This window comes from Oncorhynchus mykiss, chromosome 23, assembly GCF_057628025.1.
Source record: "Oncorhynchus mykiss isolate SJ-2025 chromosome 23, ASM5762802v1, whole genome shotgun sequence".
NCBI lineage: Eukaryota > Metazoa > Chordata > Actinopteri > Salmoniformes > Salmonidae > Oncorhynchus > Oncorhynchus mykiss.
In genome coordinates, this window is record NC_143044.1 from 15,137,549 (window position 1) to 15,155,520 (window position 17,972).

General features: G+C 43.0%; 1 protein-coding gene across 1 annotated transcript in view; it reads right to left on the bottom strand.

Moving 5' to 3' along the window:
- LOC110502477 (VPS10 domain-containing receptor SorCS1-like) overlaps positions 1–17,174 on the bottom strand; it is a 50,714-nt gene extending 33,540 nt beyond the window's left edge. Inside the window, exon 1 of the mRNA XM_090218052.1 lies at positions 16,281–17,174. Within this exon, the coding sequence (XP_090074178.1) occupies positions 16,281–17,048 (768 nt within the window). The 5' untranslated portion in view covers positions 17,049–17,174. The remainder of the gene's footprint in view (positions 1–16,280) is intronic.
- Between the last annotated feature and the right edge of the window lie 798 nt (positions 17,175–17,972).

Consider the following 17,972-nt stretch of genomic DNA (forward strand, 5'->3'; position numbering starts at 1 on the left):
ATCAGTGAAAACTTCCAAAGCTCATCAAAGGTAAACTATTTAATTTGATTGCTTTTCTGATTTTCGTGACCAAGTTACCTGCTGCTAGCTGGACATAATGCTATGCTAGGCTATCGATAAGCTTACACAAATGCTTGTCTTGCTTTGGCTGTAAAGCATATTTTGAAAATCTGAGACGACAGGGTGATTAACAAAATGCCAAGCTGTGTCTCAATATATTTAGCTTGTGATTTTCATGAATAGGAATATTTTCTAGCAATATTCATGTCCGTTGCGTTATGCTAATTAGTGTCAGTCGATGATTACGCTCCCAGATCCGGGATGGGGTGTCACTAGTTAATCTACTTCTGTAATTTGCTTTGGGGTTGGGGCATACGTCATGACTCTTGTACAATGTCCTTGGTCTAAAATCCTGCTTGCCCTCTCTTGCCCTTGCAGCACACTTAGTGGGGGGCTGAGGTCCAACAGAAGTATCCAAATTTTGAGTCACAGTTAAGGCTGTGGTGGTCATGACATTTTGTCAGCCGGTTTTAAACATGCAAATGACTGCCGGTCTCATGGTAATTCACTGTTGATTAAAATAAGCACGTTTAGATTCTCCAGACCTGCACGCATACAAGCTGATGCGCGCTTTTGGAACATCTACATTTAAAAAAGACGAATGCATCAATTTAATATACACCATCACAATACATCCATTATTTATTTTAGGTTGGTCTAAAGAAACATTATGATATGAATAAAATGTATTTCAGAAGAACAGAATATGAGTTGGCCTACTGAATGTTATCTGACAATGTGCAATGCCATAGGCTGTAGACTTGTTCATTTAGCAGACACGATATGATTCTGTGTCACGCTCTGACCTTAGTTATCTCTGTTTTCTTTATTATTTTGGTTAGGTTAGGGTGTGACTAGGGTGGGTATGCTTGTTTTGTATTGTCTAAGGGTTTTGTAAGTCTAGGGGTTTAGTAGGTCTAGGTATTTGTATGTCTATTGTGGCCTGATTATGGTTCCCAATCAGAGGCAGCTGTTTATCGTTGTCTCTGATTGGGGACCGTATTTAGGTAGCCATTTCCCCTTGGGTATTTGTGGGTTCTTGTCTATGTGTAGTTGCCTGTTGGCACTCGTGTATAGCTTCACGCTTCGTTCGGTTGTTTGTTAGTTTGTTAGTTTGTTTCAGTGTTAATTCGTTTAATAAATTAAGAATGTATGCTTACCACGCTGCGCCTTGGTCTCCTCCTTACGGCGGACTTGACAATAAGTCCCGTCCCATTATTTTATATTCTATGATTTTATAGTAAGATGAATATAATTGAACTTGGTTGAAATAACTAGAAAGGATATTTTCCCATTCTGGAGCGAGTGTGTATATGAAGTGGCTATGTTGATCGTAAAATAGATAATTTGAAACAGGTCCTATATACGCTAGATTTAGAGTTATTTGGCAACTTTAGTAGTGAATGATACAAACCTTATAATGTCTTAGAAATCAAAACGTACTGTATATGGGCTGCATGATGCCACTATAGGCTATTGATTATTTGAAAAATATATCAAAAAAGGTTTCACTCTGTTCCTTGCATAGGCTGTTCTCTCAACATCAAGTGATCATATTTTCACTCATCAGACTATTCTCAATTTAATCATGTGTTTAATAATAACTTTTCTTACATTTAGAATGGCCCATTGTCAAATGGGCAGGAAGAGGGGTAGGGGAGAAATACATGTCATCTGTATGCACTGGAATAGCGAAAGGATGCTACTTCCCTGCTGTTTCGTTTTTCACTCATGCAGGGTAGGCTACTCCGGTTATTTCACTCCACCGTCAACCACTAGCTGCTTGACAGGTGATATTCTGCCCAAACTCTGTATGCCATGGGCTCTCCATCCAATTTGGGAGACCAAGTGAAATCTTTTCGGGAACATCGAGAGCAACGAAACATATTTCACCAAATTCTGCACACTCAAGAAAGGAATGAAGGAGAGAGGGGAGGAGATGGAAACGCATGGTGGGGAGACATTCTGTAGCTAAAGTAAATATGTTTGCCTAATAATTATGAAAATAGAAAAAATTCTCTATTACTAGGTTATTAAAAATCAAATACAAATTCACTGTAAACCTCCCTGCACAATCAATAAACAATCAATGAACCAACAAGCATCGCCTAGGCCTATACGTTCTCTCCCAGACTCGTGGATAGAAAGTCCATCCAGTATGCATAACAATACAGTCCACACTCAAAGGCGATTTCTTAAATCAGTTTTTCTTTATGTTTCCTGCTGCGCATAATATGCAGTAGGCTATGCATTGTACAATGGCGCAAACTTTATTTTAATTCAGATATTTTTTTGGGGGGGGGCTCATATATAAGCTTATGCATAAGCTCTAATATGAATATGGGGTTTTTAATTAATCATCACCTTAGAAAGCGCACACAGTCCATTTTGTTGTGTTAGTCTTTGAAACAACATCCACAATGACCATGTTTTTCACTCAGTTTCAACCTGTTGTTCAACTTCTTTCATCAAATTGATCAATCACAGCGAGGTGAGTTTTAAAAGCACCTACTATTTTGATGTAATTTCTGATTGAATTTGCATTGATGTCGGAGTGGTTAGAGGGACAATAGAGCCATGAGTACCAGGTCACTATGTCATGGTTGCAAAGGTAAATTACCAACTCTGGTGCTGCTACTGTAAAGATGTGAATGGTAGATTGATGCTGCAAGAGTTAAGGCAAGAATAAGTGCTGATGCAAGTTGACGGAGCTAACCATAAAAGAGTAATAATGGTTATGATTTATGATAGCTAATGTTAAGTATGAGGGGCTGATTTATGTAATGCAAAGGCTAAATCAAAATCATTGTGCTGATGTTGCTCTCGCTACTGTCAATATAATGTACATTTGTGAAAATACAGTGCCTTTGGAAAGTATTCAGACCCCTTGACTTTTTCCACATTTTGTTAACTCATAGCATTATTCTAAAATGGATTAAATAAACAAACATCTCATTCTGTTTCCATTGATCATCCTTGAGATGTTTCTACAACTTCTCCGAGTCCACCTGTGGTAAATTCAATTGACTGGACATGACTTGGAAAGAGAAACACCTGTCTATATAAGGTCCCACAGTTGACAGCCCATGTCAGAGCAAAAACCAAGCCATGAGGTCAAAGGAATTGTCTAGGCACAGATCTGGGGAAGTGTACCAAAACATTTCTGCAGCATTGAAGGTCCCCAAGAACACAGTGGGCTCCATCATTCTTAAATGGAAAGAAGTTTGGAACCACCAAGACTCTTCCTAGAGATGGCTGCCCGACCAAACTGAGCAATCGGGGGAGTTGGGCCTTGGTCAGGTAGGTGACCAAGAACCTGATGGTCACTCTGACAGAGCTCCTGAGTTCCTCTGTGGAGATGGTAGAACCTTCTAAAAGGACAACCATCTCTGCAGCACTCCATCAACCAGGCCTTTATGGTAGAGTAGCCAGATGGAAGCCACTCCTCAGTAAAAGACAGCCTGCTTGGAGTTTGCCAAAAGGCACCTAAAGACAATCAAGTTTCTCTGGTCTGATGAAACCAAGATTGAACTAATTGGCCTGAATACCAATTGTCACGTCTGGAGGAACCCTGGCTCCATCCCTACAGTGAAGCATGGTGGTGGCAGCATCATGATGTGGGGATGTTTTTCAGCCACAGGGACTGTGATTGGTGTGACGACAAATGAAGTAGTCAGAATGGATCACTTATAAGGGCACAAGTTGAGACCCAGATGCCGACACTGAAGGCAGATGGTTTGAGTCTTTGATATTTATTAATAATCCAAAAGGGGTAGGCAAGAGAATGGCTGTGGACAGACAAAAGGTCAAAACCGGTTCAGAGTCCAGGAGGTACAGTGTGGTAGGAAGGCTCGAGGTCAGGGCAGGCAAAATGGTCAGGGAGATGGGTACAGAGTCCAGAAAAGGGTCAAAACCGGGAGGACTAGCAAAAGAGAATAGAAAAGGCAGGCGCACAGGGAAAATACACTGGTTGACTTGGAACATACAAGACAAACTGGCACAGACAGACAGAAAACTCAAGGTTAAATACCCAGGGGATAATGGGGAAGATGGGTGACACCTGGAGGGGATGGAGGCAAGCACAGGTGAAACCAATCAGGGTGTGACATCACTATTTCATTAAATATCTCTTGTAGCGAACTTCAAAATAATTCACCACGGGATCAAACTTGATCATAATAAACTCATTTAAATAATGTGTTTGGCCATTCTGACAATCGTTATTTACACTCATGTGCGCCTAGAACAACAGATTCCAACAGGTGGATGATCTCTGGGAACTAATATACCAAAGAATCCGTTCCCAGCGGAGTGCCCAGATCCCTCATTGAGAAGAACAAAGATCTACGTTAGCTCTGCAACGAAGGGTGCAGTCTCCACTCTGTAGAGATAGGATCTCCCCTGGAAATATCTGCCAAGATACTTTAACCTGAGTGACAGGAATTGCACACAGCTCCATATGAGCAGATAACGGGCCAGGTTTAGGGGAGGGATTGGCTTTACTTAACTCATCGCGCTCTAGTGACTCCCTGTGGTGGGCCGGGCCCCTGCAAAACTGACCTTGGTCATTAGTGTTTCCTCTGACACATTGGCGCGGCTGGCTTCCGGGTTAAGGCGGGACCACACAAATAGCCAGCTTTTGAAGCAGACAGGCATTAGGACCTCGGGGACCATTGACATAATGACACCACAACAATCATTATGGCACCAACAAAGATGGTCGACTCGCTTCGAGTTCTTAGGAAACTATGCCGTTTTTATGTATTATTTCCCACATCGTTACCTCAGGAAATCTTAAGTCTTATTACATACAGCCGGGAAGAACTACTGGATATGAGAGCAACGTCAACTTACCAACATTACGATCAGGAATATGACTTTCCCGAAGCGGATCCTCTGTTTGGACCAACACCCAGGATAATGGAGCTAATTCCAGTAGGCAATCCAAAACAATGACGCCGCAGAAGGGGCAGACAAAGCTGCCACCTGGCCAGGCTCCGTAGACTTACACATTGCACACCACTCCCGAGTATACTACTAGCCAATGTTCAGTCGCTTGACATCAAGGTAGATTACATTTGAGCAAGGGTTGACTTCCAGAGAGACATCAGAGATTGTAACATTCTCTGTTTCTCAGAAACATGGCTCTCTCGGAATATGTTGTCGGAAACGGTTCAGCCACCGCGCTTCTCCATGCATCACGCCGACAGAGATAAACACTTCTCTGGGAAAAGGAAGGGCGTGGGTGTATGCGTTATGATTAACGACTCATGGTGTAATCATAACAACATACAGGAACTCAAGTACTTCTGCTCACCGGATCTAGAATTCATTACACTCAAGTGCCAGCCATTTTAACTACCTGGAGAATTATCGTCAGTTATAGTCACAGCTGTGAACATTCCCCCTCAAGCAGACACCAAGACGGCCATCAAGGAACTTCACTCGAAACCATATGCAAACTGGAAACCATACATCCTGAGGTTGAATTTATTGAAGCTGGGGATTTTAACAAAGCAAATTTGAGAACAAGACTATCTAAATTCCTACAGCATATTGATTGCGCTACACCCACGTGCAACACATTCGACCACTGCTACTCTAACTTACGTGATGCATACAAAGCCCTCACCCGCTATCGCATCTGCAAATCCGGCCATGACGCCATCCTGCTCCTTCCGACTTATAGGCAAAAACTCAAACAGGATGTACTAGTGACGAGAAACAGTCGACGCTGGTCCGACCAATCAGAAGCCACGCTTCAAGATTGTTTTGATCACGCGGACAGCCTCAGAGAACAACATCGACCTATTCGCTGACTCGTGAGTGCGTTTATAAAGAGGTGCATTGGAGACGTTGTACCCACTATGACTATTAAAACCTACCCTAACCAGAAACCATGGCTGGACGGTGGCATTCGCGCAAAACTTAAAGCGCGATCCACCGCGTTTAACCATGGAAAATGTCTGGGAAAATGTCTGAATATAAACAGAGTAGCTTTTCCATCCGCAAGGCAATCAAACAAGCAAAATGGTGTTCATTGACTATAGCTCAGCATTCAACACCATAGTACCCTCCAAGCTCATCATAAAGCTGGAGGCCCTGGGTATCAATCCTGCCCTGTGCAATTGGGTCCTGGGCTTTCTGACGGCCCGCCCCCAGGTTTTGAAGGTAGGAAACATCTCCACTTCGCTGATTCTCAACACTGGGGCCCCACAAGGGTGCGTGCTCAGCCCCCTCCCGTACTCCCTATTCACCCACGACTGTGTGGCCATGCACGCCTCCAACTCAATTATCAAGTTTGCAGACGACACAACAGTAGTGGGCTTGATTACCAACAGCGACGAGACAGCCTACAGGGAGGAGGTGACGACACTCGGAGTGTGCTGTCAGGAAAACAACCTCTCACTCAACGTCAACAAAACAAAAGAGATAATCGTGGACTTCAGGAAAATGCAGAGGGAGAACCCCCTATCCACATCGAAGGGACAGCACTGGAGAAGGTGGAAAGTTTTAAGTTCCTCGGCGTACACATCACAGACAAACTGAAATGGTCCACTCACACAGACAGTGTGGTGAAGAAGGCGCAATAGTGCCTCTTCAACCTCAGGAGGCTGAAGAAATTTGGCTTGTCACCCAAAACCCTGACAAACTGTTAAGGATGCACAATCGAGAGCATCCTGTCGGGCTGTATCACCGCCTGGTACAGCAAATGCACTGCCCTCAACCGCAAGGCTCTCCAGAGGGTGGTGCGGTCTGCACAATGCATCACCGGGGGCAAACTACCTGCCCTCCATGACACGTACAGCACCCGATGTCACAGGAATGCCAAAAAGATCATCAAGGACATCAACCACCCGAGCCACTGCCTGTTCACACCGTTACCATCCAGAAGGCGGAGTCAGTACAGGTGCATCAAAGCAGGGACCGAGAGACAGCTTCTAGAAAAACAGCTTCTAGAGACTGAAAAACAGCTTCTATCTCATGTTTCTCACTACTAAACAGCAATCCCTAACTCAGAGAGGCTGCTGCCTACATTTAGACCCAATCACTGGCCACTTTAAAACTTCTTTGGGACTGGGGGACAGTATTGAGTAGCTTGGATGAATAAGGTGCCCAGAGTAAACTGCCTGCTACTCAGGCCCAGAAGTTTCTAAAACTGTTTGAATGATGTATATGAGTATAACAGAACTCATATGGCAGGCAAATACCTGAGAAAAAATCCAACCAGCAAGTGGGAAATCTGAGGTTTGTAGTTTTTCAAGTCATTGCCTATCCAATATACAGTGTCTATGGGTTTATATTGCACTTCATTAGGCTTCCACTAGATGTCAACAGTCTTTAGAACCTTGTTTCAGGCTTCTACTGTGAAGGGGGAGCAAATATGAGCTGTTTGAGTCAGGGGTCTGGCAGAATGCCATGAGCTCAGTCAGGCGCGTGGCCGTGTTCCTTTTCATTTCTAAAGACAAAGGAATTGTCCGGTTGAAACATTATTGAAGATTTATGATAAAAACATCCTAAAGATTGATTCTATACATCGTTTGACATGTTTCTACCAACTGTAATATCATGTTTTTTACTTTTCGTCTTAACTAAGTGATCGGGCATTGAGCATTTGGATTACTGGGCTAAACGCGCAAACAAAAAGGAGGTATTTGGACATAAATGATGGACTTTATCGAAAAAAACAAACATTTATTGTGGAACTGGGATTCCTGGGAGTGCATTCCGATGAAGATCATCAAAGTTAAGTGAATATTTATAACGCTATTTATAACGCTATTTCTGAGTTTTGTGACACCTCTCCTTCTTTGGAAAATGGCTGTATGTTTTTCTGTGACTTGGCGCTGACCAAACATAATCACATGGTGTGCTTTCACCGTAAAGCCTTTTTGACATCTGACACAGCGGTTGCATTAAGGAGAAGTTTATCTTTAATTGTGTGTTTAACACTTGTATCTTTTATCAATGTTTATGGTGAGTATTTCTGTAATTTGATGTGGCTCTCTGCACTTTCACCGGATGTTTGTTTGAGACAATGCATCTCTGAACATAACACACCAATTTCAAATGAGGTTTTTGGACATAAAGATGAACTTTATCGAACAAAACACACATTTATTGTCTAACATGGAGTCCTGGGAGTGACATCCAGTGAAGATCATCAAAGGTTAGTGATTAATTTTAACGATATTTCTGAGTTTTGTGAAACCTCTCCTTCTTTGGAAAATGGGTCCCCCTGCTCAAGCCAGCGCACGTCTGAAGTTTGCCAATGACCATCTGGATGATCCAGAGGAGGAATGGGAGAAGGTCATGTGGTCTGATGAGACAAAAATAGAGCTTTTTGGTCTAAACTCCACTTGCCGTGTTTGGAGGAAGAACAAGGACGAGTACAACCCCAAGAACACCATCCTGAGGTGGAAACATAATTCTTTGGGGATGCTTTTCTGCAAAGGGGACAGGACGACTGCACCATATTGAGGGGAGGATGGATGGGGCCATGTATCGTGAGATCTTGGCCAACAACCTCCTTCCCTCAGTAAGAGCATTGAAGATGGGTCGTGACTGGGTCTTCCAGCATGACAATGACGCGAAACACACAGCCAGGGCAACTAAGGAGTGGCTCCGTAAGAAGCATCTCAAGGTCCTGGAGTGGCCTAGCCAGTCTCCAGACCTGAACCCAATAGAACATCTTTTGAGGGAGCTTAAAGTCCGTATTGCCCAGCGACAGCCCCGAAACCTGAAGGATCTGGAGAAGGTCTGTATGGAGAAGTGGGCCAAAATCCCTGCTGCAGTGTGTTCAAACCTGGTCAAGAACTACAGGAAACGTATGATCTCTGTAGTTGCAAACAAAGGTTTCTGTACCAAAAATTAAGTTCTGCTTTTCTGATGTATCAAATTCTTATGTCATGCAATAAAATGCAAATGAATTACTTAAAAATCATACAATGTGATTTTCTGGATTTTTGTTTTAGATTTCGTCTCTCACAGTTGAAGTGTACCTATGATAAAAATTACAGACCTCTACATGCTTTGTAAGTAGGAAAACCTGCAAAATCGGCAGTGTATCAAAAACTTGTTCTCCCCACTGTATGTTTTTCTGTGAATTGGTGCTGACCTAACATAATCGCAAGGTATGCTTTCGTTGTAAAGCCTTTTTGAAATCAGACACTGTGGCTTGATTAACGAGAAGTTTATCTTTAAAATAGTGTATAATACTTGTTTGTTTGAGAAATTTTAATTATGAGATTTCTGTTGTTTTGAAATTGGCGCCCTGCAATTTCACCGGCTGTTGTTGAGGTGGGACGCTAGCATATCCCAGAGAAGTTAATAAATGGATCACTAATCACTTTATACAATGCACTCTAAATAATGCCAGTTGAATAATGTTTACATATCTTACATTACTCATATCACATGTATATACTGTATTTTATACCATCTATGGCACCTTGCCTATGCCGCTCGGCCATCGCTCATCCATATACTTACATGTACATATTCTCATGCACCCCTTTAGATTTGTGTGTATTAGGTAGTTGTTGGGGAATTGTTAGACTACTTGTGAGATGTTACTGATATTTGATTTGATTTGCCAAGGAGGAGGATGCAGAGCGAACTGCAGACTGTACCCTCTTGTCACCATCCTCATCACCCATGGTGAATGACCATTATCTCCTGAAGGGACAGTGAACCACCTTGAGGACTGTGCTAAACATTTCTTTGGGGCATGCTTGTTTTCATATCCACCACTCTTGACAATTGTGTCTGAATGTGAGGAAGGAATTATGTTTATTATGCTCAAACCTGGACAATACCACACTTTCAATACCCCTGAACACAGAGGAACCTTGGTACCACCATTCTGATACCCGGCCCACACCGGGTTTGGGGACTTCAGCAACAGTAACTTACCCCCATTGATCAAGCCATTTAGGAGCACTGTTGCCACAGTAAATTAATAGGGAGCAGGGCCTTCTGCTAGGGTTGCAAGGTCTGCTCTTTCTGCCACGACCCAGCATGGCATCTGTGACAAGATGTCTGCCACTGCCCAGAAGCACCAAGATGGTCAAAAACTGACCTTGAAGCCGCCCCCTAGCCCAGGACAACCCATCTCTGGTCTGGACCATTTCCTTCACACCTCTAGAACTGCTGAGCTGCCCTCACAAAGGTAAAGAATTGTAGAGCTTTCGTAGGTAAAGATCCCCGTAGAGCTGCATCCTGTTTGTTTTTTTGAAACATACCTGTAAGGTCTCCATAGCCAAGACAAACTACCTTGTTGGCAAAACTGGCTCATCTAAATAAATCCACCTGTACCTCTTAGGAACCACTCCCTTAGCCTGGTACACTTTGTCAAGCTGATACCGCTGAGACCCAACACTGTTTATTCGGAAGCAAAATGCTAGGATTAGCCCCGTTGTTAGCCTCTGGAACTAAGTAACTCGCCAGTTTTATGCAAATAAGCCCCATCTCCTCCATACCCTCTACATTCATGAACTCGCCATAACATGGTAGAACCAGCCTGGCTGAATGAGGGAAATCCAAGGATGCCTTTAGCTCATCTGCAAAATCTTTAAACGGGGTTAAGTGACGCTTCACCACTGCAGGGACAGGAGGCCAATTCCTTCCACCAAACCTGGAGGAACCCTCCAGAGCCAACCAGGGATAGTATAGCATCCCCTGAATTCAGACTCCGAACACTACCATAGAACCTAGAATGAGCCTCACTCGGCTGGGATTACACCCCTATCAACTCCGACCACCACTGTTCCTCTCTTTCGGCCTCAGACAACCCTTCCTGAGGTCACTTCACCGGAAAACCCCTCGCCAGCAGCTGAAATCTTTCTCACAAAGTCCACCCAATGGAAGTTGAGCCCAGCCGGAGACAATGGTCACACGAACGGGTCCGAGCCAAAACCTCCTGAGTGTGTTTCTACCCCAGGCAAACATGACAGTATCTTTAATTTTCATTGTGAAATCACATGCCGTAGGGCACATTCAGATGTTCAAACTCGTTTGCTTAGCCTTTTTGAACTTACTCTTACAACTGACTATCTTACTCAAGCAAGGCAACATTAGCTTCACAAGCAGAGCAGAAAGTAGTTAGCTTTTAGCAAACACAAAAACGGATACCAAGTCCCAAAAATTGCAACATCTAGGGGGACAAGTACTCTCTCCCCACTAACAAACACCTAAGTCGAAGCCAAATCTCATATTCTTTGTGTGCTTGAAAAGTTTATAAATGACGTGACACGTTCTTCCTTCAGGCAAGCAGAAGAGCAAAGAATTTTGTAAATTAATTTTGTAAAAAAAATATTTGATCCATTTTAGAATAAGGCTGTAAAGTAACAAAATGTGGAAAAAGCCAAGGAGTATGAATACTTTCCGAATGCACTGTATGTGACACGTGGTTGGGATACAACTGTGATATGTGGTTGTCTCACCTGGCGATCTTAAGCACTAGCTGTGGGTCGCTCTGGATGGGAGTGACTAAATTGTAATGCAAATCTAGTGCTATGTATGTATATTCATGCATATTATGTATTTTATTTGTTATGTTGTTTTCTGTTTGGACCCCAGGAAGAGTAGACGCTGCCTCGGCAGGATCTAATTGGGGATCCTAATGAATAATAAATACTAAATCCAATGCTGAATGAAACTGAAAAAGATACACATATGGGAACAATAAAGTATGTGAGAATTATGTTATACATAAATTATATAAATGAGATGTGTAGTAAATTACGCTATTCACTGAATATACAAAACATTAAGAACATCTGCTTTTTCCATGACATAGTGAATCCAGGTGAAATCCAGGTGAATCCAGGTGAAAGCAATGATCCCTTATTGATGTCACTTCTAAAATCTACTTCAATCGGTATAGATGAAGGGGAAGACACAGGTTAAAAAATGATTTTTAAGCCTTGAGACAATTGAGACATGGAATGTGGATTGTTTGCCATTCAGAGGGGGAACGTGCAAGACAAAATATTTCCGTGCCTTTGAACAGGGTATGATAGTAGGTGCTAAGCGCACCGGTTTGTGTCAAGAACTGCAACACTGCTGTTTTTTTTCACGCTCAACAGTTTCCTGTGTGTATCAAGAATGGTCCACCACCCAAAGGACATCCAATCAACTTGACAAAACTGTGGGAAGAACTGGAGTCAACATGGGCCTGCCTCCCTGTAGAACGCTTTGACACCTTGTAGATTCCATGCCCCGATGAATTGAGGTTGATCCGAGGGCAAGGGAAAATAACCCCATACTTACTGTAAAATATGGTGGTGGATCTTTGAAGCTACGGGGCAATTTTCCTTCCACTGGTCCTGGTGTACTTAAAGGCATTATGAACTTTACCAAGTACCAGGATATTTGAACCAAAAACCTGGTTGTCTCGGCCAGGAGGCTAAAACTTAGTCACAAGTGGCTCTTCCAGCAAGACAATAACCCCAAGCTCACCTCAAAATCCACCCTTACGAAAAAAGATTGCATTATAACTGCAGTTAGATTGCAGTATAACTGGAGTATGCTGCAAATACTGTGTCCAAAAGAACACAGTTTTATTATTTGCAGTGTAACCCCCCAAGATGGTGTAGCAGTGCAGATATGATTTGTCGTCCTCTCGTTTACTTTTTGTATTTTTCATCTTTTTTTGTATATATTTCAATTTATTTTTCGATCTCTTTTTGATTTCTAAATTAAATATACCTTCTGGTAACCTGCCTCACTCAATGTGACACGGATCCGCTATTTTTTTTTTTAGACCTTATAGACAAAACCTCTATCAGGAGCTAGCCATCAGAAGCTAACCAGCCATTAGCTACTAGCTATTTAGTCATTGTTAGCCTCTGCACAGGCACCAGCTGTTTTTTAGCCTGGATAATACCTACCAGCCTCGGACTGTTTTTCTCCAATACAACGCCGGATTCCTGCCGTAAACCCTGGACCATTACTCCTGATAATCACAGCTAGCTAACTACCGCAAGGTGATCCAGCCCCGAAGCTAGCCCTGAACCAGGCTGATCTCCCGGCTATCAAACAAAATTACTACAACTACAATACCTCTTTCGCCATCTGGCCCGGTCTCTTTGTCGACACGACGACCTGCCAGACCACCACGACTGGTCCGCAGACGTAATTCCATCCGACCTCGGAGCAGACGCTTCTACTAGCCCCGGCCTGTTAACTTTAAAAGGCATGTCTCCCGCTTGCTAGAGTAGCAACGACTACCCCACGGCTTCCCTGTTCCAGCTATTGCTGTTCATTGGACCTTACGATCACTTGACTACATAGCTGATGCCTGCTGGACTGTTCATTTATCACGGTACTCCACTTTGTTTACTTTTGTTATCTGTCAGCCCTAGCCCCGAACTCAGGCCCAGTGTGTAGTTAACCAACCCTCTCTGCCCATTCATCGCCATTTTACCTGTTGTTGTTGTCTTAGCTGATTAGCTGTTGTTGTCTTAGCTAGCTCTCCCAATCAACACCTGTGATTGCTTTATGCCTCGCGTTATGTTTCTCTCAAATGTCAATATGCCTTGTATACCGTTGTTTAAGATAGTTATCATTGTTTTAGTTTACTGCGGAGCCCCTAGTCCCACTCTATATGTCCCCAGACACTCTCATTTGTTGACTTCTCTAATTAAAAAAAAACTTGGTTTCACACATGTTAACATCAGAAGCCTGCTCGCTAAGTTTGTTTTCCTCACTGCTTTAGCACACTCCACCAACCCTGATGTCCTTGCCATGTCTAAATCCTAAATTAGGAAGGCCATCAAAAATTCTGGGATTTCTGAGATACCCAACTACAACATTTTCCGTCAAGATGGAACTGCCAAAGGGGGAGGAGTTGCAATCTACTGCAGAGATAGCTTGCAAAGTTATGTCATACTTTCCAGGTCTATGCCCAAACAGTTCGAGCTTCTAATAAAAAAAAATGAATCTCTCCAGAAATAAGTCTCTCACTGTTGCCGCCTGTTATAGACCCCCCTCAGCTCCCAGCTGTGCCCTGGACACCATATGTGAATGAATTGCCCCCCCCCCCATCTATCTTCAGAGTTCGTTCTGTTAGGTGACCTAAACTGGGATATGCTTAACACCCTGGCAGTCCTACAATTTAAGCTAGATTCCCTCAATCTCACACAAATGATTAAGGAAACCACCAGGTACAACCCTAAATCCGTAAATATGGGCACCCTCATAGATATTATCCTGACCAACTTGCCCTCTAAATACACCTCTGCTGTTTTCAATCAGGATCTCAGCGATCACTGCCTCATTGCTTGCATCCGCTATGGGTCACTGTCAAACGCTCACTAAAACACTTCTGTGAGCAGGCCTTTCTAATCGACCTGGCCCGGGTATCCTGGATGGATATTGACCTCATCCCGTCAGTCGAGGATACCTGGTCATTCTTTAAAAGTAATTTCCTCACCATCTTAAATAAGCATGCCCCTTTCAAAGAAATGTAGAACTAATAACAGATATAGCCCTTGGTTCACTTCAGACCTGACTGCCCTTGACCAGCACAAAAACATCCTGTGGCGGACTACATTAGCATCGAATAGTCCCCGCAATATGCAACTGTTCAAGGAATTCAGGAACCAATACACGCAGTCAGCCAGGAAAGCAAAGGCTAGCTTTTTCAAACAGGAATTTGCATCCTGTAGCTCTAACTCCCAAAAGTTTTGGGACACTGTAAAGTCCATGGAGAACAAGAGCACCTCCTCCCAGCTGCCCACTGCACTGAGACTTAGTAACACAGTCACCACCGATAAATCCATGATAATCGAAAATTTCAATAAGCATTTCTCTACGGCTAGCCATGCTTTCCTCCTGGCTACCTCAACCCCGGCCAACAGCTCCGCACCCCCCGCAGCTACTCGCCCGAACCTCACCAGCTTCTCCTTCACCCAAATCCAGATAGCAGATGTTCTGAAAGAGCTGCAAAACCTGGACCCGTACAAATCAGCTGGGCTAGACAATATGGACTCTCTCTTTCTAAAACTATCCGCCGCCATTGTTGCAACCCCTATTACCAGGCTGTTCAACCTCTCTTTCGTATCGTCCGAGATCCCTAAAGATTGGAAAGCTGCAGCGGTCATCCCCCTCTTCAAAGGGGGAAAAACTCTAGATCCAAACTGTTATAGACCTATATCCATCCTGCCCTGCCTTTCTAAAGTCTTCGAAAACCAATTTAATAAACAGATCACTGACCATTTCGAATCCCACAGTACCTTCTCCCTAATGCAATCTGGACCTCTGGCAGTCTCTATGGGGGTACCACAGGGTTCAATTCTCGGGCGGACTCTTTTCTCTGTATAGATCAATGATGTCGCTCTTGCTGCTGGTGATTCCCTTCTGCGTAGATCCACCTCTACGCAGAAGACACCATTCTGTATACATTTGGCCCTTCTTTGGACACTGTGTTAACTAACCTCCAGACAAGCTTCAATGCCATCAAACACTCCTTCTTTGGCCTCCAACTGTTCTTAAATGCTAGTAAAACCAAATGCATGCTTTTCAACCGTTCGCTGCCCCCACCAGCCCACCCGACCAGGATAACTACTCTGGACGGTTCTGATCTAGAATTATGTGGAAAACTACAAATACCTAGGTGTCTGGTGAAACTGTAAACTCTCCTTCCGGACTCACATCAAACATCTCCAATCCGAAAGCAAATCTAGAATCGGCTTCCTATTTCACAACAAAGCCTCCTTCACTCACGCTGCAGTTACTGCACTTTTACTGCAGTTACAAAACTGCAATCTCTTTTTGTAAACAAACAAAATATTGGCCACAAAATCAACATGTTTTTAGGCAATTTGAGTCTGTGGACTTGAAATCCATTGAAAGCATGTGGTTTTAATTGAACAGGGCAGTCCTGTGTTTTTGTGTGTTTCCAATTTCCACAATCCAGCTCTTCAGCATCCTCTCATTAAATGGCCTGCTGCACTGGTCTGTACTGCCAGGGCATTATCAGTGCCCATGGTCTTCCAATGCCTCACAATTTAAACCAAGCTCCAGGATTTTAACTAGATGCGTACACAATACAACTTAACTACATATTATTGACCCTTCAGAAGACCAAGTCCACCACCTAAATTGTAATTTTAAAATACAGAACATATAGGCTAATTGTTATACATTCAAAACGATTATGCAATGTGCTATAGGCTAATGCAAGGGTGCAATCATCATTGCCAAGTTTGACTTACACTGCTATTTTGTCCGGAGGAATGCACCATGGCTTGGTTATGAGCTGAATCCCCGGTGAGTGCGAACGTAGAACTAATGAGTTTCAACTCATCATGTTGCCCCGGGGTTGAGGCATCTTCACTGTTCCATCGGAATCCGGACCAAGTTGCTCTGCTCTCCGCCGTCTGGAAGCTACGCTTTCGTCTCCTTCCACGGCTCCTAAAACTTGCTCCAACCTTGTTTTTTGACAATTCACGTCGTTTAAGTCTATTTTCTCTTCCAAAACAATTAATCTTATTATGTCTAGTGTTATTGACGGATACTTTATTGAGGGTGGCAGATGGAATATATATGCCCGAGCCACTTTGATGCTGATAAAGCTCCTCAGAACTGGAAAGTTTCTCCCTGCTCTGACGTTTTTCAAATCCACGGCTGTCTGATTTATTTGCAAAGTGCTGCTCGGATTTACGCACTGAAATGACCTCCCCATCACCGGAGACGCGCGCTAAATATTCCGCAACTTTGACTTCTTTACATCTGCCATTAAAGGGGTGACAACGTGGTGACTTCTCTGCTAACCCCACAATTTCACCCTCTGGTACTTTTCCAAACGGGTCAAATACCACTTCAGAGAGTTCACGGGGAGCCGGCTTGATAACGGGGAGTTGGCATGATGGAATGCACCTTATCTCCGTTTTGATCAAGTCCAGGGTGGAAGTTAGGGTAAAGAGCCACATCCACATAGCAATGTAACAATAAGAGCAGCAGCCGGGTACGGTTGCCTCCATCCTTGGTTAAAGTTAGTCCGCTTTGAATTGTGTCTTGTAGATAATAGAATAGTTTTTAGGGTTTGATTATTATCTGTTGAATCGTTTCGGGACCGTAGGTTGATACGGTGCGCGAAGAAGTGCTCAAACAAGTAGTGATGCAAACGATGCACTGAGGAGGAGCTGGCGGTTAGATTCAGTCATGATAGGAGAGAAAAGAGAGGGGCTATATTTCCCATGTGCTTTCTTCCACATGATCTCAACCACGATAGAAAAATAATGATTGGAACATATTTACCATGATTACATTTCCATTTGAGGTGACTTACTGTTAAGGGTAATTTAGTCTCTGGATAACATAGAAAATTAGAAATTATTTTAGTCATATTTTAATAAGGAACAGCCCTTAAAACATACTGATGCATTGTTAATGATGCACTCCATTGGACCAATTGATGCATATAGGCTGCTTAATTTTTGTCAAGACATTTTGGCTACACTTTCAAATCAACATAGCCTGCGTATTTATTTTTGCTCAGAGCGGTCTTTGGGGACCTTAACTATGTCCACAATTTGTATTGTCATTAATAGACCAATTATAAGACATGGGTTCATAATTTGCAATTCCTTATTAGTATATTACATTTTCAAACGCAAGTAACATGGGTAAGCGTTAGGATAGATCACTTATATGGCATTTCTTAATGAATAGTAAATCAATAAATCATAATTATATCCATAACACTTTATTACCCCTGTTCAAAAAAAATGATCTTGTCAATGTCATTCTTACAAACGCATGTCTAAATCATTAGTAAAAAATAACCATGCCCTTGATATCTTTTCATTTTCTATCAGAATGGACTGTTAACTGAGCAAAGAGCATCAGATATTCAGCAGTAACTGTGACTCAAGGAAATGATCCTGCCCATCACTGTGTCATTT